The 25,925-nt window shown below is 40.0% G+C and overlaps 1 protein-coding gene across 3 annotated transcripts in view; it reads right to left on the bottom strand.

The window, feature by feature from the left end:
- Nucleotides 1-2,050: 2,050 nt before the first annotated feature.
- Nucleotides 2,051-25,925, bottom strand: part of LOC119247583 (YY1-associated factor 2) — an 87,108-nt gene continuing 63,233 nt past the window's right edge. For 2 of the 3 annotated variants that reach the window (XM_037514137.2, XM_037514136.2), the window contains 2 exons: nucleotides 6,923-7,075; nucleotides 4,031-5,834 (listed from right to left, as the gene is read on the bottom strand). In XM_037514137.2, the coding sequence (XP_037370034.1) occupies nucleotides 5,600-5,834; nucleotides 6,923-7,075 (388 nt within the window). In that variant the 3' untranslated portion in view covers nucleotides 4,031-5,599. Of the gene's footprint in view, nucleotides 2,444-4,030; nucleotides 5,835-6,922; nucleotides 7,076-25,925 lie in introns of those variants that run through there. The other variant, XR_008552215.1, reaches the window with a different exon arrangement.

Raw genomic sequence — 25,925 nt, 5'->3', positions numbered from 1 at the left:
GTTGTTGACCCACATGGCACAGTAGACCTCTCCTGTCTTGCCCGCTGCTCCCCCTAGCAGCAGATTTTAATCTTCAACCTGCCTCTTCTACTCCCTATCCTGTCTCCGTGAATTCTCTCACCCCCTTTCCCACACCCCCAACACCCCACCCCACCCCCCAACCTCTGGTCTACGAAAAAAAATAAAATTTCTCATTTGATTACTGAGTCAAGTCTCCTCAACATCTCCCCCAAATGGTAACAGTAGGAGCTCATTTAGCTATTTATTAATGATAAAGAAAGACAAATTACCCCACATTACATTTTTTAATTCTTAAATATTTGAACATTCAAGCTGGAGTAATTAAATTGCTGGCTAAAATACTGGTGACACCCATATCATAATAACAACACAACAGCTGCAACTGTAAAATGAAGTCCTAAACACTTTCAACATGGGCTTGCAGTGGGTACTTCAGCACATTGAGTTTCTTGGAAACAAAGTATGTCAAATACTACCTCTTATTTGCACTTGTGTACCTTTTGAATATTTTTTATTGTTGCTGTGATGGCACTGGAATATTTACAGATCTCTTCCACATCTCTGTGCTTTTTGTAATCAACCCCTAGCACACAAAATGTGCTCAACAAATATATTCTACAAATCGATGAATCAAATCAAATAGTCATGTAAACCTAGATCAGAATATTGAAAGCATTATAACAGTAAAATAGCTACCAGAACCTACAACTTGTACTAAACAAAAGGAAAAATGATTCAGAGCAAAAAAACACTTCCCAGAGCACTAAAATCTTTCAGAGCTCTACTTGGGTGGTCCCCAGGAAAAGAGGAGGTTCCAGGTTCCCTGTCCCACCCAAGGGAGGGTGGAGCTGAGCAGGGAGGAGAAGCAGCAGGTTAGTCTTAATTTTACTCTTCTCCTTCTACACTTGTCTGGCTGTTTCTAACCCTTTTCATGTGTTCCCACTTAAAGGTACTTTAAACTTGTGACAGACTTTTGGGCCTTGCTTTGGGCCAACCCTGTTTGGCTAAATATTTACCCACAAGGAGATGGGTAACTTCAAATACTTAATTTAAAAACTATATTCTTTATCTTTTCTATATTACTAATTATATTAAAATTCCTTTCCAATAAAGTTCTTATATGTTTTGCCTTAGTATGACAGATAACAAAACCTATTTAAAACAGATTTGGGGGTTCTAAAGTACCCCTCTCCCTGTCCTGTAACAGAACTACCTGTTCTTAAGGCATTTCTTATGCTCCCAAATCCATCCATTCCATAAAGGCAGGAATATTTGCACTGGCTAAATACAAAGACTAATAAATCATCTTGGCTATTGGTGGTGTGCATTCAGTCGTGTTGGTATAATTCCAGGTAAATCTTCTGATAACTTTTTTTTTCCCCCACCCTCCCCTCTGATAACTATTTAAAATAAACTACTTTATAAGAAAATCATTCTGGGGCCTCCCTGGTGGCGCAAGGGGTTAAGCACAGCACTATGAGGCTATCCGCAGCCTCTGCAGCACAAGTTTGATCCCCCAGCCAGCCAGGGAGCTACCCACATGGCGCAGCAGACCTCTCCTGACTGGCCTGCTGCTCCCCTCAGCAGTGTATTTCAGTCTGCCTGCCTGTTCTGCTCCCTACTGTCTCTGGTGAATCCTCTCAGCCCCCATATCTCTGGCCTGTACCCCAGTTCTTGTGTGCATAAATAAGTAAATCTTTAAAAAAAAAAAAAAAGAAAATCATTCTGAAGTGATTACATTTCGCTATCCTAGGAAACAGTCTCTAAACCAAACTGAAATTTGGATGACCAAGTCATTCTAAAGACGATTTATCATGGATTTATTTTTTTTAAAGATTATTTATGCATACAGGAATTGGGGTGCAGGCCAGAGATGTGGGGAGTGAGAGGATTCACTAGAGACAGAGTGGGGAACCGAACAGGCAGAGCAACTGAAATACACTGCTGAGAGGAGCAGCGGGTGAGTCAGGAGAGGTCTGCTGCGCCATGGGGTAGCTCCCGGGCCGGGGAGCTTCATAGGCTGTGTCTTAACCCTTTGCGCCACCAAGGAGGCCCTTATCATGGTTTTAAAACATTCCTAGAGACAGGTATGTTGTAAGTTCTATTTCTTCTCTCTCCCTTTCTACTGATTCTCCTCTATCATTCACGTTGCACACCAATGCACAGCATTTTCTAATTCTGTTTTCACTGCCTGTTTTTCCCCCTGCATTCCTACATTCTGCTTTGACATGAGTAGGGCTTATTTGCCATGGTGCTACCTAGTCAGTGGGTGGACTCTTTGCCTTCTGCTTTGAGATCAGTCACGTCCTGTATCCTAGAACCTTCTTTGCCTCTTGATTGAGGCTCAGCTATTTCCGTCATGGATGGTTTCTCTGCACTTGTTCAGTTTTTTTACGTCGTTGTTCCAGACAAGTGAAGCTGCCTGTGGTTTAAAAAGGAAGGGGGCCAGTGCCAATAAGTCAAAGTGTTATTTTAAGGTCATCCTGTCCTTAGACACACAGTTTTGTTTTCATTTAATTTTCAAAATACAGTACAAACATTTCTATCAATGGCCCAGTTCAACATCAGGAAAAGATGCCGGAAAAGAGAGAAGTTGCAGACCAAGATAGTAAAATAAGGACCTCAGTGAAAGCTAAAACTTCCAGACCATTTAGCAACAATGCACATAGTATGTAAAACTATTTCTTTTAGGCAATAAGAAATTTTGTCCGAAACAAACGTGATAAATATGCTACCAACTCATGAAAGCTCTTCATGTTTTCACTTTATCTACGATCATCATATAATTTTAGAAAAGCACTTAGTAAAAATAAGACCTTTAAGCTATCAACTATTTCTACTGTCCAATACAAAAGAATTTAAGACTATGTATTCTTATAAGTCTCAAGTTACAGCTCCACTCATATCAAAATAAGGTAAGAAACTCTGAAAAACATCCAAATTCTTTTTGTATGGAATTTGGTTAAAAGAATCCACTGCTAAAAACCACAGGCTAAATTGATGAAAAAGAGCTAAAAATGCACCCAAAGCCCAGTCTCTGTATTTTTTTGCATGTTTTCACATTAGCTGTATTTATGGAATTTGGACCACTTCCTGATTTGGAAGTGTATTTGAAGTAGGATGAAATGAGGGCAGGTGAAGATAATTGTGATTAATGAAAGGAAAGCAACATTTCAAACTACCCAACAGTTCATTTCCTGCTTCATGGTATGTATTGCCAGGTCTTTAATTGTGGAAAGCTGGCTGGTCTGGGGTCAGAGCAAACATGGGATGCAGAAAAAAATCAGTGTTATGTAACCTACGGAACCCAGTTCCTTTCGGTCATCTAAAAGGGCATGGAAATGATTTTTGTTACAAAAAGTGGTTTTGTATTCTAATAATGGGATTTTACCTATGAAGATAGTAGAGGTTCACATTTACCAAGCATCCAATTATGTGCCTGACAATTATTAAGCATTTTATATAGATTGACATTTAATCCTTCTAACTACCCTATGAATTAGATATGATTATCATTATCCCTGTTTTATAGATAGAAAATGACCTTGAGTAATTTACTCAAGCTCCCTTAGGTTCTGTAGCAGATATTCAAATGCCAAACAACAGTTAGAATCCTAATCTCCATGTGAGGCTGTCTCCCCACCTCTACAGAAAGAGGAGTATGTCCAAATCAGGTCAACTCTCATCTTTTGTCAGACTTTTCTCTCTCTTGCAGTTCATTTAAAATTATCTAGAAAGCATTTGATCACCGGAAGACCCAATGCCTCCAACGCATAGTTTTGACTTAAAAATTAGACTACTTCCTTAATACAACTATGATTTGTAAGTTGTACTATTTCTAAAAAAGAATATAGATAAAGAGAGAACATTTAAGACATGTGAAAATCAGAATAAACTAAGACCAAAAACTCATGTTTTCAAAGAACGGAACGAATTAGAGTTGGAGTGCCACTGTAAGTATCTTGTAATAAAAACAAATTTTAAATTTTCATTTAACAACACTAAAGAATGAGGTATATAAATGTTTTAATCACAGACTTTTACTGTATGCAATTAACTGTATTTCACAACTAGCATCTTACAAAAAAAAAGACAGTACCACTTGCCTGTAAAAAAGTACTGCAATTAAACAGAAAATTACATCAGCACATGAAGCCACACATATCACAAGTCAGGGTCCACAGTTTTATTTTTTTCTTCAAATGCTATCATGATGACTTTGTATGATATTTTGTGTCCAAGTTATGCTTCAAGTTCATTTATATTTCAGAAATCCCCTAAGGGTGGATAGATATTAAACAAATGGCTAAGAGAAAGCAGGCGATAGACCCTAAGAGAATCTAAGATGTATTGTGTGGTTTCTGGGTTGGATTTTTAAATACAACATAAAACACTGTATTCGTTGTAAACAAAAATGCAACATCTGTAGTCATAAAAATATTTTATTGGTAATTTTACATAATAGTGATTGGGGCTGTAAATACTTCTTTTATTTCAGGATATTGATAAATGCTTAAACTGGTAGTTGTGTCTGAAAATAGGGCACTATGATTTTTCATAAGAATTGCTCTATTTAATAACATGCCAACAGAACTGATTTAAGATGAGTTATTTTCCAGTTCTGTACAACGGTTTCCATTTTCTGTACTGAATAGATTCATACTTCTATGACCCTGGATCAGTTTGGGGCAAGGGAACAGTGATAAAACTATTATTAAGTTAAAGCTTTTCCAAAATTGCAGCTTTTAAAATATGGCAGGTTTCTTTTTCCTTGCTTTTGCCAAATGCTTATAATTATTTGAATTTTAAAGTATCATATAATACAGAATATACCAGTGTTCAATGACAACAACACTAAACCTAAATTATAAAGCTAAATAATCAATGCTTTATTGTTTACTAGTTTGCTAGTAAACATTACAATAAATGAATGTTTTGAAAGATAAGCAATAACAAACAAACAGAAAAACCAGATAAGACCAGAAACATAATTCAGGAACAATAATTTAGTAAAATGTGTCAAAACATTGGCAACGGTTTATACAAATTCTTTATTTAATAACAATTTTCCTATTTAACCACACCAAGTACCAGCAGGTGTATTTAAGAAGATAACCATTAAGAAAATCCTGTTGCAGCCAGTTGATTAAGTTGATCTTTGACTTGTATACATATAACTATCTGTTTCACAATTCTCAAATAATACATATTTAGGCAGCTTGCACTATGTTATAAAAATTTAAATTCATTACATGCCAATAGTAGAGAATTCAAGAATTAGGTGCTAGAATTCACTAAACTAAAAGTGAAAATAGACTTACCAGTAACACTGCGTAATGAACAATCCAACCACATTTTCATGGCACCTTTAACTGTGGAGACCAGAATGTCTGAAAACGTTTGGGAGGCATAGATTGCGATGAAATCTAACAAAACCCGAACAAATTCTATTTTATGTGAGACTCAAATTATGGATTGTGCATGAGTACGCTTGTCATGAAAATGTGGTACTTCTTGGCATAATCTGTGTATTTGCATGGTCTGACAGAAGTGGCTAAGAAGTTGGAGAAAACAGACTTTAATGCGATTCTCCATTCAACGAGGCTTCTCCCCTGGGCGAGGACGACCTGGACACGCCCCGCTCCGTGTTGTCAGAGCTGGAGCCACTCTGGCTGTGCTGATCTGCGGACGCCGCACTGGACGCTGGCGGCGACTTCGTTTTCTCCTTAAAGTCTGTAATAATGACTGTCAGATCCCCAACGGTGACTTCCAGGTGCTGGGCGCTACTCCGATCCACATTTTTCAATCTGGGCCTATATACAACAGATGATGAAATTTTATTTTACTTTATTATTTATTTATTTATTTTTAAGGTTTATTTTTAGTTCATTTATGCATCCCAGAACTGGGATGTGGGCCAGAGGTGCAGGGTGGGGGGTGGTTTGGGGGTGAGGGGTGTGTGAAAGGATCCACCAGAGACAGAGTGGGGAGCAGAACAGGCAGATCTACTGAAATTCACTGCTGAGAGGAGCAGCAGACAAGACAGGAGAGGTCTGCTGTGTCCTATGTGGGTCGGCTCCCTGGCCGGGTATCAAACTCAGGCCCTACTGGTGACAGCGCTGAGACTCAACCCCTAGATCACCAGGGAGGCCCTGATGATGAAATTTTAAACTGGTTTTTCTCTTTCCAACGTTCTGAGCATAGTGCAAATTAGAATTTAGGTAAAAACAGAAAGAAAACCTCGATGTTTAGAGCTTTAGATCTGTATGTACCTGGCTACACAAAAACATAATTGTCTCAAATCATTAGCAAACAAATTGATCATTCATGAATCTTCATTATAACAACAAACTATGATAATCTGGAAGCAATGGTCTCTCTGTGTTTTTACAGGTTTATGATAGTTTTATATAAAGCTTATCAATTACATTAAAATAAGTGTTTCAGAATGAGTAGGAAGCATTGCATGCCAGATGAGGCAGAGGTCACAGCACAGTCACTCCACCAAGGTGTGCAGGTAACAGCATCATGGCCTGTTCTGCCTGGACTCGTGACCATTTTGATTAAACCGTATGTTAAATATTTACTAACAATAAACCCCTATGCAAATACCTGTTCAGTATTGTGTTCAGTATTGATAAGTACTGTCCTTATGAATAAAAACAAAATAGTTCAAACACGACATGTCTCTTAAGTAAAAAACAAAACAGAAAGCATCCTTACATTTAAGTTTGTATTTATATCTGTGGACTCTTCTTTAATTTCTAAACTAGCTTTCAAACTCCGAAAAGCACCTTAAAGACACTATAATACAGGAGATGCAGTCTTTTACTTCCACATTGCATACATCAGTGTTAAAAGAGAATATATTAAATGATCACAAAACACTCTTCAAATTTACCTGGTTTTCTTGTGACTGTTCTTTTTGCTAGTTGTTTCCTTTTCACTTTTTTCTTTGTCTACTTTATCTTTTTTCTCTTTCTTTGACTGTGTAGGGGGCACAAACTGCTGAGTAACTTGCTGCGCAACCAACTGGGACACAGGCCGAGGTTTCCTGTGTGCATGTTAAAAAGAGAGGCGTTTTTACGATTATGACTTAAGGATATCTATTCTTTATGAGAGAAAAGTTTAAATTATGATAATAGATACACACTATGATTTTCAAGAAAAAATTTCCCCCATGTCTGTGTGTGCGCGCAAGTGCAAATTCTCTTTTCTATCCAACAAAAAAAAATAGAATGAACTCTAATGACATCTAAAGTTACAGCCCTTTTCACTTCATTTGGCCATCACTTTAATGGCCAACCTGAATATAATCATTACTTGAATCATCTTGAAAATTATTAAAAATGTATACCAAACAGAATGCTCACAGGGAAATGCACATATAAATAAACATGTATTTAAAAACTAAACCTTAATGTTTATACTGAAATAGCATTTATATTTATTGCCCCCTCCCTCAGAGAAGGAAATATCTAACCATCTGTGACAATGGCTGTGTGTTCTCTCCTTTAAATCTTCTGTATATTTATTTAAGAAATATTTATGGAGTGTCAAAACATCTCACTCCTTATTGCTCAAATCCTTGAGGTTTATGTCTCTAGCCATAATCTCACCAGGCTTTTTTGGACCTTGGAGATCTGTCCAGACCTTTAAGACATGCTTGCTCACTTAAAAAGTATTTACTGGAGACCTACTGCATAATGAGATACGGGTAAAGGCACCTGGCTTCACCACTGGTCAAGGATCAAGGGTCCCTTCAATCTTATAGTAGAATTTGAGTCAACTGAGGCCCAAAGTTCTTAAAACGAGAAAGAAGACTACAAAAGGGGAAGGAATGGGAGAGGAAAAGTGAGGGAGAATAAAATAGAAATACATTTTAACAGACGGGCTAAAAACAATAGTAGTTTTATCACCTGGAAAATCCTGACCCTGTTTTGGTTTGTAGAGTGTAAAAAAAAAAATCTTATTTTCTGGGTCCTTCACAGCAAGACAAAATAGAAAACCATGAAAAAATATTGCTCAGTTTACAACTCAAAACTGCAAGGAGGAATCCTTTGAAGGAGGAAATAGGAAACAGCATGTAAAACAAATTTCAGGAGATGATGATTTTCCATCTGGATAATGAAGATATCCAATTAAGATGTCCAATACCTAATTTTAAAAGGAGGACTAACTTAGAAAGCAGAATTATGGCTGCAGATTGTGTTAAAGGTGTAAATTAAGAGTTACACACATGAAAATGATCGTGAATGCAAGGCAATTAATAAAGGAGCTTGGGAAGGGAAATCACTTTTTTTTTTTTATGGCAGAAAATTTTAATACAAGACGCAAGGCTTGTCATTGTGGTACTGAACTCTTCTTCTCTCCCATTCTTTTTATCACAGTCATGTTGTTTTACAATGCTGCATGTGATTCAGAGGCCTTGAACACCCCACACCCCCACCCAGGCACCCACTGTCCTCCACCATGGTCTACTGTGCCTGAAACAGGAATATAGGACGCAGCTCTCTGTCCCACCAAATAAGCTCTCCCATGTCCTTTATGGACCCTCTGGGCTTAACAAACTCTTTTCTTACATTCCCAGGGAAAAGAACATCACCAGGAAGTCACATCTGACCTGCTGAGCACCAGCTGATGGTAAAGCAGTGGCATCCACCCAGACCCCAGAGGCTACTGTCACAAGGGTGGACATTCGGGCCCCGCCCACTCCCCTTCTACTCCCTTGTAACTGGATACACACCCCTGGCCTCTGCCCAAGAGCAGGCCAGGGGACGTGGGTCTGTTGCCCTGCCCTGCTCTGCTCAATTCCCCAACATATTAAACTACTTTCCTTCTCCTCAAACTGTTTCCTTTTATTGGCCAAGGGAAACCTGAGACCAGCATTGGGTATCTTGCCCTCTCTACTTTGCTCTCCCCTCAACCCTCTGGGAGCCTCAATTCTACAATCAGATTTCTAGGATTTTTAATTGACTTCGTTTTAGCTGACCCTTTGTTTTGTGTCTCTATATTCCACATAGAAGAAAAGGGTTAAAGCAGTGGTTCTCAGATGTAAGATAGCTCAGACTTAAGGTATAAGGATCACCTGGAAAGCTTGCTTAGCTTGCTCAGCCCTACTCCCAAAAGTTTCTGATTCAGCAGGCCTTGGGGATAGAGCCCCAAAATTTGCATTTCTACTTAGTTTCCAAGTTATGCTAATGCTTCTGGTTAGGTGACCAGAGTTTGCAAAGAAGCTTGAAATACAGTATACATTACTGGTACTACTGCAGCATAAAATTTAAGGAGAGCAGGGAGTGGTAGAGAATGGAAAACTAAAAGTCTAGGCAGATAGGAAAAGGCCTGACAGTGGAATGCTGGGTAGATGGATTTACCCTTCAAACACTGAATGTCAATAAGGCTATTGAGACTTGAATTTTACAAAGATTACTGGCAGCAATCCTAGGGGCAGAGGGACTAGAGGCAGGGAAACTGTTAGGAATCTACTTTAATAGACCAAGCAAAACCAAAAAGGAATAGAGTTAAGAAAGTAGCAGTGAGACTGCTTAAGACAGGCTGAAGCTGCAGAATCAAGGGGACATTGTGACTAATTAGATGTGCCTGTCTCACTTCTCAACCAACAGAGACTCCTTCAGCACAAAAAACAGAAATCACTCAGGTAGTCAACATCCTATGGGTAGAATCAAAGAAAATACAGGGTCTTAGATGTTGGTAAGGGCTACGAGAAAAACGAGAAACTTAGGAAGTGTTGGGAAAGGACTTGTAATTTTATTTTGTTTCCTCTTCTAGACCCCAAGACTTCTGCACAAAGAAAGGAATGCTACAGCTTTAAGCACCAATGTGTACTTTAAAAAAAAAGACCTGGCTACACAAAATGAAAAAATATTTAGCATAGCAATGAAAAAATACTAGGTACTTAATGCAGCTTTACTGAAGAAGAAAAAAAAAAGAATAAAATCAAGTTTCATAATGATGGAAAATGTACTTTTTTAAAGAAAAGGACTACTGTCTCTAAGGTTAGTCATTGGCCATGATCAAGATCAACTAATACACAAGTAAGAAGCAGAGAAGGAGCAGCAAGAATTAGTATCTCTTAGTCATGTTGGAATATGAAAAGAGAAAGAAAGCTGAAAGGAGTAAAAGGGTAGAGAAGAAAATATTTGTTTAGACTAGCGTCTAGTTAGTGAGTCACCTAAAATTGAGAGTCACCCCAAGACATGAAATGCAATTGCGGGGTAGTCACCAGTTTGTCTCTCCAGTATGGGTCTACAGACCAACCTCTTCCATACAAAAGGAGGACTAACAACTTCCTTTGTTACATTCTGTAATGTCATTCCCTCCATTCCAAAATTTAATGCAAAATGAATTTCCAAAAATGTTAGTGACTTAAATTGAATTATAATAAGATTACAAACATTAAAATAAATTTACATTTCTTTGAACCTAGAGTTAGAAACCTGGTATTTCCAGCAATCAATCAATAAATGTTGTTTAGCAGCCATTATCTGCTAAATTCATATACTTTATAGTTGCTTTTATTTAGCACTGCTGTTAGGTAAAATTGGATATTTTTCTAAGTTTTTCTGGATTTATTAATGATCTCAGTACCCCAGTGCTGTTTTTCCCATCAAAGTGTAAATAATCTCAACCACGGACAATTCAACCATGGATTATTCAACCATGGAGATTACAGAATATAACATTATGCTCTGAGGTTAGGTGCAAGTGTTTTTATAACATGATCCACCTCCAGCATCTCCCTCCCAGTTGGAACCTGCCAATTACTTGACAGTGTTCCTCAACCCCTCATTCCTGCTCTGATTCAGCAAGAGATAGTCCTAATTCCCCAAATTTTGCGACTATGCAAACTGTTGCCAGGTCTCTTTCATATTTAACAAATTTTATGCCTCCATAATCTTCCTAGAATCACTTTCCCTTTTTATATAGCACAGCAATTCGAAAATGAAAGCATTAGAGCACAAACCCTGAGCTTGAGTTAAATAATTTATTTTCAAATGGATTATGAATCCTTCTAAGGATTCTACTCTTAGTGCTAAAATGCTCAGTAAATGTACCCTCTCATACAAAGCAAAATTACTGCAGAAGAAGCAATTAGGTAAACTGGTCAAATGAGAGAGAGTAGAATCAGGAGAAAGCAGGAAGACTACTACCACTTCACACTAAAAACATGGTCCTAACACTGATCATGATGGACCCCAGAGTGTGATCAGGGTTATAGAAATGAAACAGTTATGTCAACAACATTGCAGAAGAATAAAAAAAAAGCCTGATATTTTTGTGGATGAGTGGGATAAAGAATTTCCCCCTAAGGGAGTAAAGAGGACGTGGGGGGATGTGTTATGGACTGAATGCTTGTCTCTCCAAAATTCACACATTGAAGTCCCTGCCTCCCAATTATGGTATTTTTGTTATAGTAGTTCAACTAGACTAAGACAGGCAGGTCAAAAAAGCAAGAATGGGACTATTTTAAACAGGAGAGCTGAGGACCCAGGTGCTAGCGATGTTTGGTTTGGAGATTCTACAAAATATGAATAGTGGTCTGGTAAGTAGGTGTGCAATCTTTGTATCTAGTGTTGATTTTGTTACTTTGTATCTGTTGATTTTGTTACTTTTTAATCACCAAATTTTCTGTAGTGGTTATCTCCTATCTTTAAAATGTTAATTCTGGGGGCCTCCTTGGTGGCTCAGGGGTTAAGCTCTATCAGCTATCCCCAGCCACTCTGGCCTGAGTTCCGTCCCTGGCCAAGTTGCTGATCCACATGGCACAGAAGACCTCTCCTGTCTTGCCTGCTGCTCCCCTCAGCAGTGGATTTCAGTCAGTCTACCTATTCTGCTCCCCACTCTGCCTCTGGGGAATTCTCTCTCTCTCACACACACACACACACACACACACACAACACACACCCATACCCCTCGGACCTCTGGCTCAGACCCCAGTTCTTGTATGTATAAATAAAAATAAATTTTTAACAAAAAATGCTGATTTCAATTCTTGAGTAGTTATGTCTCTTTTATCCTAAACTTTCTGCTAATTATATTCTCTTTCACTCTTATTCTTATTTTAATGATGATGGCTGATTTTCAAAGATAACAACCTTGGTTTTTTGTTTTAGGATTATTTAATTGATTTAACTTTGGGGAAAAGCACAAAATATACATATATATCACATAGCCTAATTATTTTTTAAAGATTTGTTTATTTATACATAGTGGGGTGTAGGTCAGAGGTGTGGGGGTGAGAGGATTCACCAGAGACATAGTAGGGAGTAGAACAGGCAGATCCACTGAAATCCACTGTTGAGGGGAGCAGCAGACAAGACAAGAGAGGTTTGCTGCACCATGGGTTAGTTCCCTGGCCAGGGATCGAACTCACGCTACAGTGGCTGGCGATATCTTGATAGTGCTGAGACTTTAACCCCTGTGCCACCAGGGCAGCCCACACATAGCCTGATTATTAAAGTAAAATTCCTCACTGCTCTCTATGGGCTGAATGAGCTCTAAAGAGCCTCCACTGAAGGGAGGAGTAAAGTAACTTATGATGATCTTTCTGCCAATGTCCTAGAGTGGCTCACTCTCATTATGTCCGACTAGCACTTAAGTAAGCCCCCCATGTCTCCAGGGATCTTTAGCAGGTTTTTTTTTTTTTAAACTTTTTTTTTTTTTAATAGAGGCATGTTTTATTTATTTATTTATTTGTTTGTTTGTTTGTTTTTGTTTTATACATGCACTGGGTACAGTCAGAAGCACGGGAGGGTGAGAGAATTCACCAGAGCCAGAGCGGGGAGCAGAGCAGGCAGAGGGACCGAAGTACACTGCTGAGGGGAGCAGCGGGCGGCAGGAGAGGTCTGCGCGCCATGTGGGACCCTCCTCCGGTGGCCGGGGAGCAGCCGGGGATCGAACCAGAGCCGCAGAGGCCACGGGCAGCTTCGCAACCCAGCGCTCAACCGCTGCGCCACCGGGGAGGCCCTAGCAGGTTTAACTGTGATTTCACTCCTACTTAATACGAACAATCTGAAGGGCAGTAGGGATTTTTCAAGATGGTAGACTTAACTAAGAAAGTAAGTGACAGTGGATCATTTAGACTGTGTGGCTTTTTATATAAAAAGGCTTATCAGTTATGGTTTTGACATACAGCTATGATGCCAAACATTCTCTAATGAGGAGGATAAAAAGACCATCTAGCTTTTAAAATAAATATTGTTCCAACTGTTCTCTATTGTCTACATATTCACATAGGGCACGATTAGGCTATAAGCTGTGAAATACGGTATTCAAAAGTGTGGGAATCCCCATGTGTCTCTGTGTATCCTTCACAAATAGCCCAAATAAACTGTGTAAAGATTTGCAGGTCTGTTGACTTACTGTAACATAAGAAAAAGAGGAACGGGGCCTTCCTGGTGGCGCAGGCAGCTGAGTGCAGTGCTGTCAAGCTGTCCGGAGCCTCTGCAGCACAGGTTCAATCCCGTCTGGCTGGGGAGATACCCACAAGGCTCGGCAGACCTCTCCTGCCTCGCCCACTGCTCCCCTCAGCAGTGTACTTCAGCCAGTCGCCTGATCTGTTCCCCACTCTGTCTCAGGTGAATCCTCTCACCCTCCCTCACATCTAGCCTGTACCCCGGTTCTTGCATGCATGAATAAATAAATCTTAAAAATAAAGAAAACAAAAAGAGGTACAATAAAAACCAAAAATAAAGAAAAAAATTAAAACAGAAAAAGAGAGAGGGGAGAGAAAGAAACAGAGAAAAAGACAGGGAAAGAAAGAGGGAGGGAGGGAGGGGGGGAGGAAGGGAGGGGAACATTTCTATAACCAGGTAGTGGGTATCTAAAATTTATCAAAACAAACTCTTTTTAGGAGCCATGTGACTTTTACAGTACGAAGCCAGTATTGGCGGACTTAGTGTACGCAGCTTCTAAGGATGTGCCTGCCCTCCACCCCCACTCACCCGATAAAAATTCTGTGTGGTAAATATTTCAGGAAAAATGCTTTAAGCTTGATCTACCCCATCACAATTTAGTTTTGTGAAAATGGGTAGACAAAACAAACAAATGAGCAAATAAATAAGCTATCAACAATTACTGATTCTTTTCTAAAAAAGGCAGCATTACTCATAACTCAGAAAAATCTGCTTCACGACACTCAAGTATTTGGCAAATTGAAGCAGTAATAAATCAAAATGAGTAAAAAAGGTTGAAATAAACCTGTACCAGTTGTGAATTACTGATAAATTGCTAACAACAGTCTAAAAATCCAACCAAGAATATTTTATATCGAACCACCCTGTTTGACAAACTTATTGCATACATACGTCTGTCAGGCACTAGGTGAAGTGCTGGAGATTCACCAGGAAAACAGACACAGTTCATGTCCTTAGCTTACTTAGCTCATTATATAGAGACCACACAAAAGTAAATTAAGTAAAAAGAAAATTTTGTCAAAAACTAAAAGAAATGGAGTGCCTCCCCTGTGGTGTAGCAGGTTGAGCACAGCGCTGTGAAGCTGTCCACAGCCTCTGCAGTGTGTGTTCGATTCCCAGCCGGCCAGGGAGATTCCCACATGGCACAGCAGACTTCTCCTGTCGCACCTGCTGCTCCCCTCAGCAGTGCTTTCACTGTCTGCCTGTTTTGCTCCCCACTCTGTCTCTGGTGAATCCTCTTACCCTCCCAAGCCTCTAGCCTGTACCCCAGCTATTGTATAAATAAAAAATAAATCTTTAAAAAAAAACTAAAAAAAATGGAGAGAAAAAAGCCTTAATTGTAAACAGCATAGAAACAACTTCAGTTCTCTTTTAAATGGTCAATTCATGAGGAAAAAGTCATCTTATGAATCCATTTTAAAAGTATGTATCTTATACAAAATCAACACGCAAAAGTCAGTAGCCTTCCTATACACAAACAATAAATCTGAAGAAGAAGAAATCAAAAAAAACCATCCCTTTTATTATCAAAACAAAAAAAATCAAATACTTGGGAATAAATCAAACAAAAGAGGTAAAGGACCTATACAAAGAAAACTATAAAACACTGTTAAAAGAAATAGAAGAAGACACAAAAAAATGGAAAGACATTCCCTGCTCATGGATTGGAAGAATAAACATTATTAAAATGTCCATCCTACCAAAAGCAATATACAGATTCAGTGCCATTCCAATAAAAATTTCAATGTCATTCTTCAAAGAAATAGAACAATTATTGATGAAATTCATATGGAATCACCAAAAACACCGAATAGCCAATGCTCTCCTGAAAAAAAAAGAAGGGAATGGAGGCATCACACTCTCAGACTTCAAACTATACTACAAAGCCATAATCATCAAAACTGCATGGTATTGGAACAAGAACAGACACACAGACCAATGGAATCGAATAGAAAATCCAGAAATAAACCCACAGATTTATGGTCAACTAATCTTTGACAAAGGAGCAAAGAAAGTTTGTTCAACAAATGGTGCTGGAAAACTGGGTCGCTACATGCAAAAGAATGAAGCTTGACTACTACCTCACACCATGCACAAAAACCAACTCAAAATGGATTAAAGAACTAGACATAAGACCTGAAACCATAAAATACATAGAAGGAAATATAGGCGAAACACTCCATGATATGCACATCAAAGACATCTTTACAGACACATCACCCAAAGCAGTGATAGTGAAGGCAAAGATAAACAGCTGGGACTACATCAAATTAAAGAGCTTCTGCACAGCAAAAGAGACAATAACAAAAACAAAGAGAAATCCCACCAACTAAGAGAACATTTTTGCACACAACACTAATGATAAAGGATTGATCACAAAAATCCACAAAAAGCTGATGAGACTCAACAAAAACAAAGAAAATAATCCAGTCAAAAAATGGGCAGAAGAGCTAAAAAGACACTTCTCCAAAGAGGAAATGCAAATGGCCAACAGGCATATGAAAAAATGTTCAACATCACTTGTAATCAGGGAAATGCAAATCAAAACTACCATGAGATATCATCTTACACCAGTGAGAATGGCACATATTAAAAAAACTAGCAACAACAAATGTTGGCGAAGTTGTGGCGAAAAAGGAACTCTCCTGCACTGTTGGTGGGAGTGCAAACTGGTCCAACCACTATGGAGAGCTGTGTGGAGATTTCTGGACCTACTAAACATAGAGCTTCCATATGATCCAGCAATTCCACTCCTAGGTATTTACCCAAAGGACACAGAAACATCAATTCCAAAGAGCACCTGCACCCCTATGTTTATAGCAGCACAATTTACAATAGCTAAGCTTTGGAAACAACCCAAATGCCCAAAAATAGATGACTGGATCAAGAAGCTGTGGTACATATACACATGGAATATTACTCAGCATTCAAAAAAGATAAACACATGCAATTTGCAGCAACATGGATGGCGCTGGAAGGGATCATGCTCAGCGAAATAAGCCAGAAAGAAAAACAAAAATACCAGATGGTCTCACTCATAGCAGGAATCTAGAAAACTTAAATAAGGGACCAGGAAAAAGAATAACTATAAGAAAGTAAAAATCAAAATCAAATAACTATGAACCAGAGACACTTTATTGGGGGGGGGCGGGGAAGGGAGGGATTGGGGTCAAAATAAGGGGGTCAAAATTGTATGGGGAATATAAAAATAAAATTTATAATTAAACAAAGTATGTATCTTAGGTCATTTTATAAATTTATAGGAATAGAAATAAATGACAAAATAAATAACAAAATGAATAACAAACATTTTAGTAACTATTTAAAATGTAGAAAACCCATATTTTTATTCCATAATAGCTTGGCTTTGAAGGTATAAGACCTGAAATACACAAAGCTTTTTTAATGTTACCAACATATCACTGGTTATCAGTCTTAATCCTAGGAACATGTCTATCTTTTAATTTATTTATTTATGCATACAAGAACTAGGTTACAGGCCAGAGGTGTGGGAGGTGAGAGGACACACCAGAGACAGAGTGGGGAACAGGCAGACTGACTGAAATACACCAATAAGGGTTGCTGCGGGCAAGTCAGGAGAGGTCTACTGTGCCATGTGGGTATCTCCCTGGCAGGGGATTGAATTCATGCCATGGTGGCTGCAGATAGCTTCATAGGTTGCATCTTAACCCCCTGCAACACCAGAGAGGCCCCATATCTATCTTATAACTACTGGTATCCAGTTTTCTAATAATCTCCAGTAGATATGGCTTCTCTTTACTTTCTACTTCTTGCACTTGCATCGTTAAAAATCTCCACTTTGAAAACCTCGACAGCTCATAATCCTTTGAAGAGATTCACTGCCCCAAAATTACCATTGTCATTTTTAGACTAGGTATAGATGCCCACCCTTCAATATCTGTCAACTTATGAATCATATCAAGTAAATTTTGTTGCCAAGTATCATAGAAGATGAAAGAAATGATGACATGCCCTTATAACAAAACAAGATGGCTCAACTTCATTGTCAGAAAATACTGCATGATAAAATTCCTTTTGTTTAATGAAAACTCATGTGAGAAGCCATACTTTCTTCTATCCTTAAAAATATATTGTTCACTCAACCCAAATGCCCAAAAATAGATGACTGGATCAAGAAGATGTGGTACATATACACCATGGACTATTACTCAGCATTCAAAAAAGATAAACACATGCAATTTGCAGCAACATGGATGGAGCTGGAAGGGATCATGCTGAGCAAAATAAGCCAGAAAGAAAAAGAAAAATACCGGCTGGTCTCACTCATAACAGGAATCTAGAAAACCTAAATAAGGGACCAGGAAAAAGAATAACTATAAGAAAGAAAAAAATCAAAACAAACAGCTATGAACTAGAGACACACTTTGGGGGGGGGCGGAAAGGAGGGGTTGGGGTCATAATCAGGGGGTTGCAATTGTATGGGGAATATAAAAATTAAAAAAAAATTTTAAATATATATTGTTCACTTATGTCTAAGCAGCACTATTTACAACAGCCAAGATATGGAAACAACACAAATGCCCCAAAACAGATGAATGGATCAAAAAAGTTGACTTATAATTAATTACACAATGCAATACTACTAAGCAATCAAAAAAAAACATACTCATGTCATTTGCAGCAACATGGATGGAGCTGGAGGGGATTATGCTAAGCGTAGTAAGCAGAAGAAAAAAGATAAATATCAGATGGTTTTACTTATATGCGGAAGAGAAACCAAATAAAAGTTCAAGAAAAAGACAAAACTTGCAAGCTGACCAAAGATCTGAGGCATCCAGCAAGGAAGGAAGAGGGAAGGCTTAACTGGGGAATATGGTGAAGGATTACGGGTGCTGTGGTGGCAGGAGAACTATGGGGTCTACACCTGAGGGAAGAAACCAACTACTATGAAAAATGAACAATGATGGGGCCTCCCCGGTGCCGCAGTGGATTGAGCTTCGCACTGTGAAGCTGTCCGCAGCCTCTGCAATGAGGGTTCGATTGCTGGCTGTCCAGGGAGATTCCCACATGGCGAGGCAGACTTCTCCTGCCTCACCCGCTTCTTCCATCTGTCTGTTCCGCTCCCCCCTCTGTCTCTGGTGGGTTCTCTCACCCTCCCGCACCTCTGGCCTGTACCCCAGTTCTTGTATAAATAAATAAATCTTTAAATGATGTAAGCAAAATATGTGTGTGTGTGTGTGTGTGTGTGTGTGTGTGTGCTGCGACACCATGCCACCTACAAAGGGTTAACAGGGTGCAGGGGTGTAACTCGCCCTATGTGAGCTCCCGCTACTTCTTCTCATCAAGCCCTCTGAAGAGCATTCTCCCTGTCCAATGTCTTCCACTCCAGGGCTTTCTGAGGAAGGTCTTATTTGACAGATGTTTTTATGATGGAGAATCAAAAATAAAGGAAGCTAGAGAGTAACTGCTATCAGGGATTTTATTTTGTTGTGGTTTGGAAAGGTTTAAGGAGTATAGCTTGAGAGCAAAACCACTATGTGAAGGCACAGGTGGAAGAGGGAAAATGGTGATTTAAAAACGGATGCTGGGCTTCTCACCATGTTTGAGAAATATGAATAAAGGATGTGCTATCTTATTTTAAAGTTATAAAAAAAATAAATCTGCAAAAGTAATTCATTTTAGTGGTCTGGTGGGCATGTTAGTATTGGGCACATAGAATAAATTTATATACTATTATTTATATTACTTTATGCTTTTTATGTCCTACTTTTTTAAATGGCAAAATACTTTTAAAAATAAAGGTACATCCAATAAGTAACTGAGGAACCCCCACAGCACTTCTGCAGAGCTGTGGTCTTCCACAGTCCCCTGAAAGGCTGAGCTCTACTCCCCCCACCAGAACCAAATCCCCACATGGAAAAAGACCACAACTTGACCGCTTTTGTGCACCCAGCACAAAAGTTTACATGTTTTAGATGCCAATAAACATCTCTCAATACCAACAATCACCATAAACACAGCTTTTCATTAATCATGTGAGGGTTGATTTGAAGGTATCCACTTTCACTTTCAGGGATTCACTTTCTTGAAAAATTGCTGATGCCACCTTGCCTTTGATGTATTCACACTTAGTTTTCATGCAAATGGAATGAAGGGTTTAATGTGCATTTCTGCATTCTATGAAAAGTGACTTCTAAATCAAAGGACAAGTGTCCATTCCAGGAAGCATGCCCATCTCCAAATAATGAACTAAATTTGGTAAAACCAGCATCATTTGATTTAGCAGCAAATTTAAATATTCCCTATAGTAATGATATCCAAATGGATTTTGTTATAATTTTTGCAAGAGAATCATCCAGCTGGCACAGGAATGAAGAGCGCGGCTCTCTCTCTGTCCCACCAGATAAGCTCTCCCATGTCCTTTATGGACCCTCTGGGCTTAACAAACCCTTAACAAACCCTTTCTTACATTCCCAGGGAAAAGAGCATCACCAGGAAGTCACATCTGACCCACTGAGCACTGGGTGATGGCAGAGCCACAGCAGACGCTGCTGTCACAAGGGTGGACATGGGGGCCCCGCCCACTCCCCCTTCTACTCTCTGGTAACTGGATACACGCATCTGGCCTCTGCCCAAGAGTGGGACAGGGGTCTTTCAGTCTCAATTTGAGACAAATTAAATGACTTTCCTTCTTCTCAACCTGTGTTTCCTTTACTGGCCAAAGGAAACCGAGACATGCATTGGGTAACACTAACACCTTGCAAGGAATATCAATACATAAAACAGAAAAAACCTAACTTCCACATGAAGTTGCTATGGATGCCCCATAGCTCAGTGCTCACCCTAGTGTCTCCCATCACCCAAGCTGTGGCTATGAGGAACAGATTTGAAAAATGCTGATTCAAGATAAAAACACCTTATCAACTAAATTTACACCTCAGGCTCCATGCACTCTTTCTTCTTGTAACAAGCCAAAGTGTGCTTAGAGGATGCAAGGGATACCACTCACCATTTCAAGAATTGTGCAGAATATTCTGAATAGTTTTTACCCCAAGGTTGGTACATTTTAATTTTTAACCTCAAACACTTCTCTAGAAGCCCAGAACACAATTTTCCCTAAATTCTGGGGAAGTGGTGGCAGGGAAGATTTGATTTCTTGGCAAGTACTAAGGTCGTCCTTAGTAATAAACACAGACAAAACAGATGACTACATTAGCATTATAAAAACTAGGTTAGAGTGTTCAGTAATTAAACTCCCTCTGAAATGTAGAAAACTCCCTCAAATCATTAATAAACATCACAGCTCACTTAATTTGAAAGACAAAAGACACCCCAGCACTACAAACAGGTCATCTTCAACTGTTCCTTCCTCTTAGCTAAATAAAGTCCTTTCAATTTTTTTACATTATTATTATTTTTTTTTGCATAGAACTGGGCTGTAGGCCAAAGGTGGGGGAAGAGAGGGATGGGGTGAGAGGATTCCCCAGAGACAGAGTGGGGAGAACAGTCAGACTGATGGAAATTCAATGCTGCGGGGAGCAGCAGGTGAGACAGGAGAGGTTTGCTGTTCCCTATGTGGGTCAGCTCCCTGGCTGGGGTTTGAACTCAGGGCATAGCTGAGACTTAACCACTAAGCCACCTTAGGGAGGTCCCTTTTTTATTATTACTGGTAGTCTCCCCTCCCTTTCCCCAGCACTCTCCTAGCCTAACACAGAGCAGCCTTCTACATCACCTACTTGACTCCTTGCCTTCTCCCCTCCAAAGCAAGGTTACTTTTCCTTATGCTCATTTAACAAACCAATTATTCTGCAATTGTTTTCAAATATGTTTCCAGCAACAAGGATGGGGCCCTAAACAAAAATTATTTTTATAGCGAGCTGTTTTATAAAGGGGTAGGCAGGATTCTCACTGCAGAGAAAACGGAAGCTATTTGATTAAAGTGTCCCTAAGCTCCACCATGCCTGTACACTCTCCCTGGCCAAGCCACACTTCTTTTACAGCCCTGCTTCTCCCTGTACACTGGACCCCTTCTCCAGGCTAGCACTGCCCTGAGACTGACCTCCTTTCTTTCCTGCTCCAACATTCCTTCTCTACTAGGTTACTGCTGTCAGCAAACACACACATTATGATAGCTCATTAAAAAAAGAAGGGGCCTCCCTGATGGTGCAGGGGTTAAGTCTCAGCACTATCAAGCTATCACCAGGCACTGTGGCATGAGTTCCATCCCCGACCAGGGAGCTGACCCACATGGTGCAGTAGACCTCTCCTGTCTCGCCCACTGCCCCCTCAGCAGTGGATTTTAGTCAATTCGTCTCTTCTGCTCCCCACTCTATGTCACCTCTACCCCTGCACCTCTGGCCTACACCCCAGTTCTTGTATGCATAAATATTTTTTAAAAAGAAAAAAAAGAAAAAATGCTTCCCTAAATCCACATCCTTCCCAGCTTCCATCCAATCTCTGTCCACTACAAGCAGCAAATGATTTGTCTATACTTAATGCTCCACACTTTTCTATCCTCCATTCTCTCTTGGGGCCACCTCAATCTGTCCTTCCTACCACCACGTTATTTCTTTCAAGGTCATCATCAACCAGAGGTCAAACATGGCTCTCAGTGACTCATCTTTCAAGCATTTATCTAAGCGTATTACAATTTCTTTTATAGAAAAGGTTTCTTCACGAGCCTCTAGAACACTCTTGCAATTTTTCTCCTTTTTCATCAGCTGCTCTTTTATAGTCTCATTTATTGGTTCCTTCCCCTTTTCCAATTTCTAAAACTTGGAGTGTTCCAGGACTCAGCTGGAACATAAACTTTAACATGAATATAGTCCCTGGATGATCCTTCCTGGACATAATGGTTCCTCTGGAGGATACATGTATGTGTGTGTGTGTTTGAGCATACCACACACACACACACCCCACACCCCCTCCTGCCACAGACAGGACAGCCAATGAAGTTCTCTCCCATTCACAAAGACTTGGAGTCTAAGCGACTTTGCAGTGGAGGGAGGCAGGGGAGAGTGCCACTGAGTGCAACTCTGCCTTTCACTTTCCTAGCCCAAGGTTTTTTTGAAGATATGAACAAAGGAACAAGAAAATAGCACCAAATTGTGTTTTTGCTTATACATATGAATAAGTTACTACTGAAAACGAGTTTTCCTGGTTAGTAGGGAACATTCACAGAAGCCAGTACATCCTCAGAGAACAGGAGTCATTTCTGGGAAGCAGAAGTTCTGTTTGCAGAACTTCTAACATCCTGGAACTCTGTATGCAGAGTAAACAGGTATTCTCCAAAAATTCCAGCTTCCTTTAGGGCAGCAGGCTCCCAACACCCTCCCACAAACATCCCCACACCAAACACACACACACAAATATACCACATACACACCACATACATACACATCACACATACACCACGTACATACCATACACACCACCCCCCCACACACACACACAGGCTGAAACATGAAAAAATGTAATCTGCATGAAAATCTATGCAGAGAGAAGAAAAAAATACCCATATAAGGAATTGCACATGAAGGTCCATAGAAGCTTTATTTGTGATGACCAAAACTTGAAAACAACCCGAATGTCCATCAATAGCTGACTAAAGAAACTGTGGTACATCCTTGCAATGGAACACTACCCAGGAATGCACGACGGATACATGCAGTAACACCAATGGATTAGCAAAGCAATTATGCTTTTATTTTTAATTTATTTTGCACACAGAAGAACTGGAGTGTAGGCCAGAGGTGCAGGGGGTGACAGGATTCAGCAGAGACAGAGTGGGGAGCAGAACAGGCAGAATGACTGAAATCCACTGCTGAGGGGAGCAGCAGGCGAGATAGGAGAGGTCTGCTGTGCCATGTGGGTCGGCTCCCAGTAGGGGATCAAACTCAGGCAGTCATGGTGATAGCGCTAAGCCTTAACTCCTGTGCCACCAGGCAGGCACAAAGCAATTATGCTTAAAGAAGTCAGACAGGGAGTATATACAGTATGATTCTACCTATAAAATTCTAGAAAACACAAACTCAACTATCCAGAGAGCAGTCTGAAATACTTCATGATTTACTCTTCCTACCTCATCTCCCACATGCTCCCCTTTGGATCCCTCTGTTCCCACATCATGTCAGCCAGGGTTGCCATAATAAAGGACTGTAGACTGGGTGGCTTAAACAACAGGAATTTAAATTTCTCACAGTTTTGGAGGCTAGAAAATACGCAGGGCTCAGCTTCTGGGGAGTAACTCTCCCCTGGGCAGGCAGAGGGTTCCTCCTGTGTCCTCAGGTGGCAAAGGAAGAGAGGGAGAAAGATCTCGCTTTCCTCTTCTTATAAGGTCACTGATCCTGTCATCCCAGGACCTCAACATCCTCTGAAAACAGCCCTCCCCAATGACAGCCACACTGAGGGTTCGGGCTTCAAATTATAAATTTGGGAAGGACACAATTCAGCCCATAAAATCCGGCCTCACTGGTATTCTACGCCCGCTTGGGGTTTCCCCTACTGTCGTCTCTGCCAACCGAACCCCTCTTTTTTCCAGGTCTTTCAGCTCAATGTCAATTGTCAGGAAAATCTTTTCCTGACCTGGCATAAGATAGCTCTCTGCTCTCCAACTCCATTGCTCCCTCAGCCCCGCCTCTGTCCCCCTCACTCTGCTTCACTGTCTTCAAAGCACTTATTTCTGTTCACCACACTATGCATTAATGACCTGCTTTCCCTTACCAGCAAATATTATAAGTTTTCAGTACCTCCATCAGTTTAAACAGGGACTTTTTCCTGTTTGTTTTGTTCACTGCTATTTCTGTGCCTAGGACATTAAAAACACCTGATGAATTTTCAGTGGTGGGTGAATGCTAAACTCTCCTACTCAAAAATTTCAAGGTAACATAAAGACCACAGGCACTGCCTACCTAGAACAGTTGGCTCCAGCTGGGCATATACATTAGCATGGCAGGAGGCCTTCGAAGCTGAGGATACTTAGGTCCTGTCCCGACCCACTGAATAAAAATCTCTAGTAGTAAACCTTATGTTTGTCTGAGTTCCTTGTTGCTGAGTTCCTTGTTTCTAAGATCAGTGCTGTCATTGATCTTAGCACAAGGTCAATGCTAAGCTGTCAAAATTTTCAATATTCCAAATCAGACTCCAGGATCAGGATATGTCAAGTGAAGTAAATTACTGCATTTGATCTTGTGCTTTAATGCATCTGATCGTCCCCTCCCAAATACTCAGCTTTCTTTATTCTAGTCTATCTTCATCTCTCCCCTCTCTGAATACCATAGCACCTATGTGCACTGTGCTGGATAACTGTAGTAATATATACGTAATTTTTAAACTTCTTACATTTCTATTTTATCCCCCACAAGTGTTATGCTCATACTGGACACTGAAAACATACATGCTGAATGACAAATGTTTGTTCACAAAATTCTTTCCTTCTTCCATGTGTACTAAAGCAGAGAAAGGCTTGATACGAGAATTAAGAACCACTCAAATCAGCAGTTCCTAAGCCTGACTACACACTGGAGTTATCTGAGGAGCTTTTTCATTTACTCAACCCGGTATAGAGCCCAAGTATCCATTTTTGGTTTTTTCCCCCGTTTCCAAGGTGATTTTAACACAGAGGGAGAGATAAGTAGTAGTGACTGAAATACATCAACTCCAAATGCTCTACCCTTTCTAAATACAGATCAGCAGTATTAAAGGATGTTATCTGATGTAGAACCTGCAGACACATTTCACCCACATTAGCACATGAGCACCCACATTTCTAAGCTTTCCTTTTATAATATGGATTAAACTGATAGTGTACCTACTGGCCAAAATATGCCCATTTTTAGATAAAACATATCTTATCTGGAGATTTTTTTCTCTTTTATTGTTCAATTTCCATTCTTGTGCTATTTATGAAGGACTTACTGGTATAACCTATTTTTTTCTTGAGTTTCTCCCCTTAATTTTATTATTTATTCATTCATGAAAGTGTATGTTGTAGTAGACAATTTTCTACAATACTCCCCCCCACCCAAAAAATATCCCTGCCTCCTGCCGTTCATGTCCTTGTCTACAATCCCTTCCCTACCAGTGGGCTAGGCCTAGTGAAGTGCTTCTAACAAGCAGAAACAGCAAAACTGAATGGATGCCACTTCTAAAATCGGGTCACTAAAGACTCCAACTTCCAATTTGCTCACCTTGCAAGTTTCTCTACAAAGTGGTTGACTTGGCAAAGAGCTGAAGGAAGGTCCTGGCCAACCAGTCAACGAGGAGCTGAGGTCCTCAGCTCAACAGCCTGCAAACCATCACCTGAGAAATCTTGGGCATAATTCCTCCCCCCGGAAAGTCCCGAGATAACTGCAGCCCTCAGACCAGAGTCAGAGGAGTCAGCTGAGCTGCAGACCAGATTCCAGACCAACAGAAAGGGGTATGGGGGGAGGGGGGGAGGTGGTTGGTTAGTGATGAGTGTGTGTTGTTTCAGGTAGCTAAGTTTCG

Source organism: Talpa occidentalis, unplaced genomic scaffold (assembly GCF_014898055.3).
Source record: "Talpa occidentalis isolate TD23 unplaced genomic scaffold, MPIMG_talOcc4v2.1 talOcc4.16, whole genome shotgun sequence".
NCBI classification, from domain to species: Eukaryota; Metazoa; Chordata; class Mammalia; order Eulipotyphla; family Talpidae; genus Talpa; species Talpa occidentalis.
This window is presented reverse-complemented; position numbering and strand designations above follow the sequence as displayed.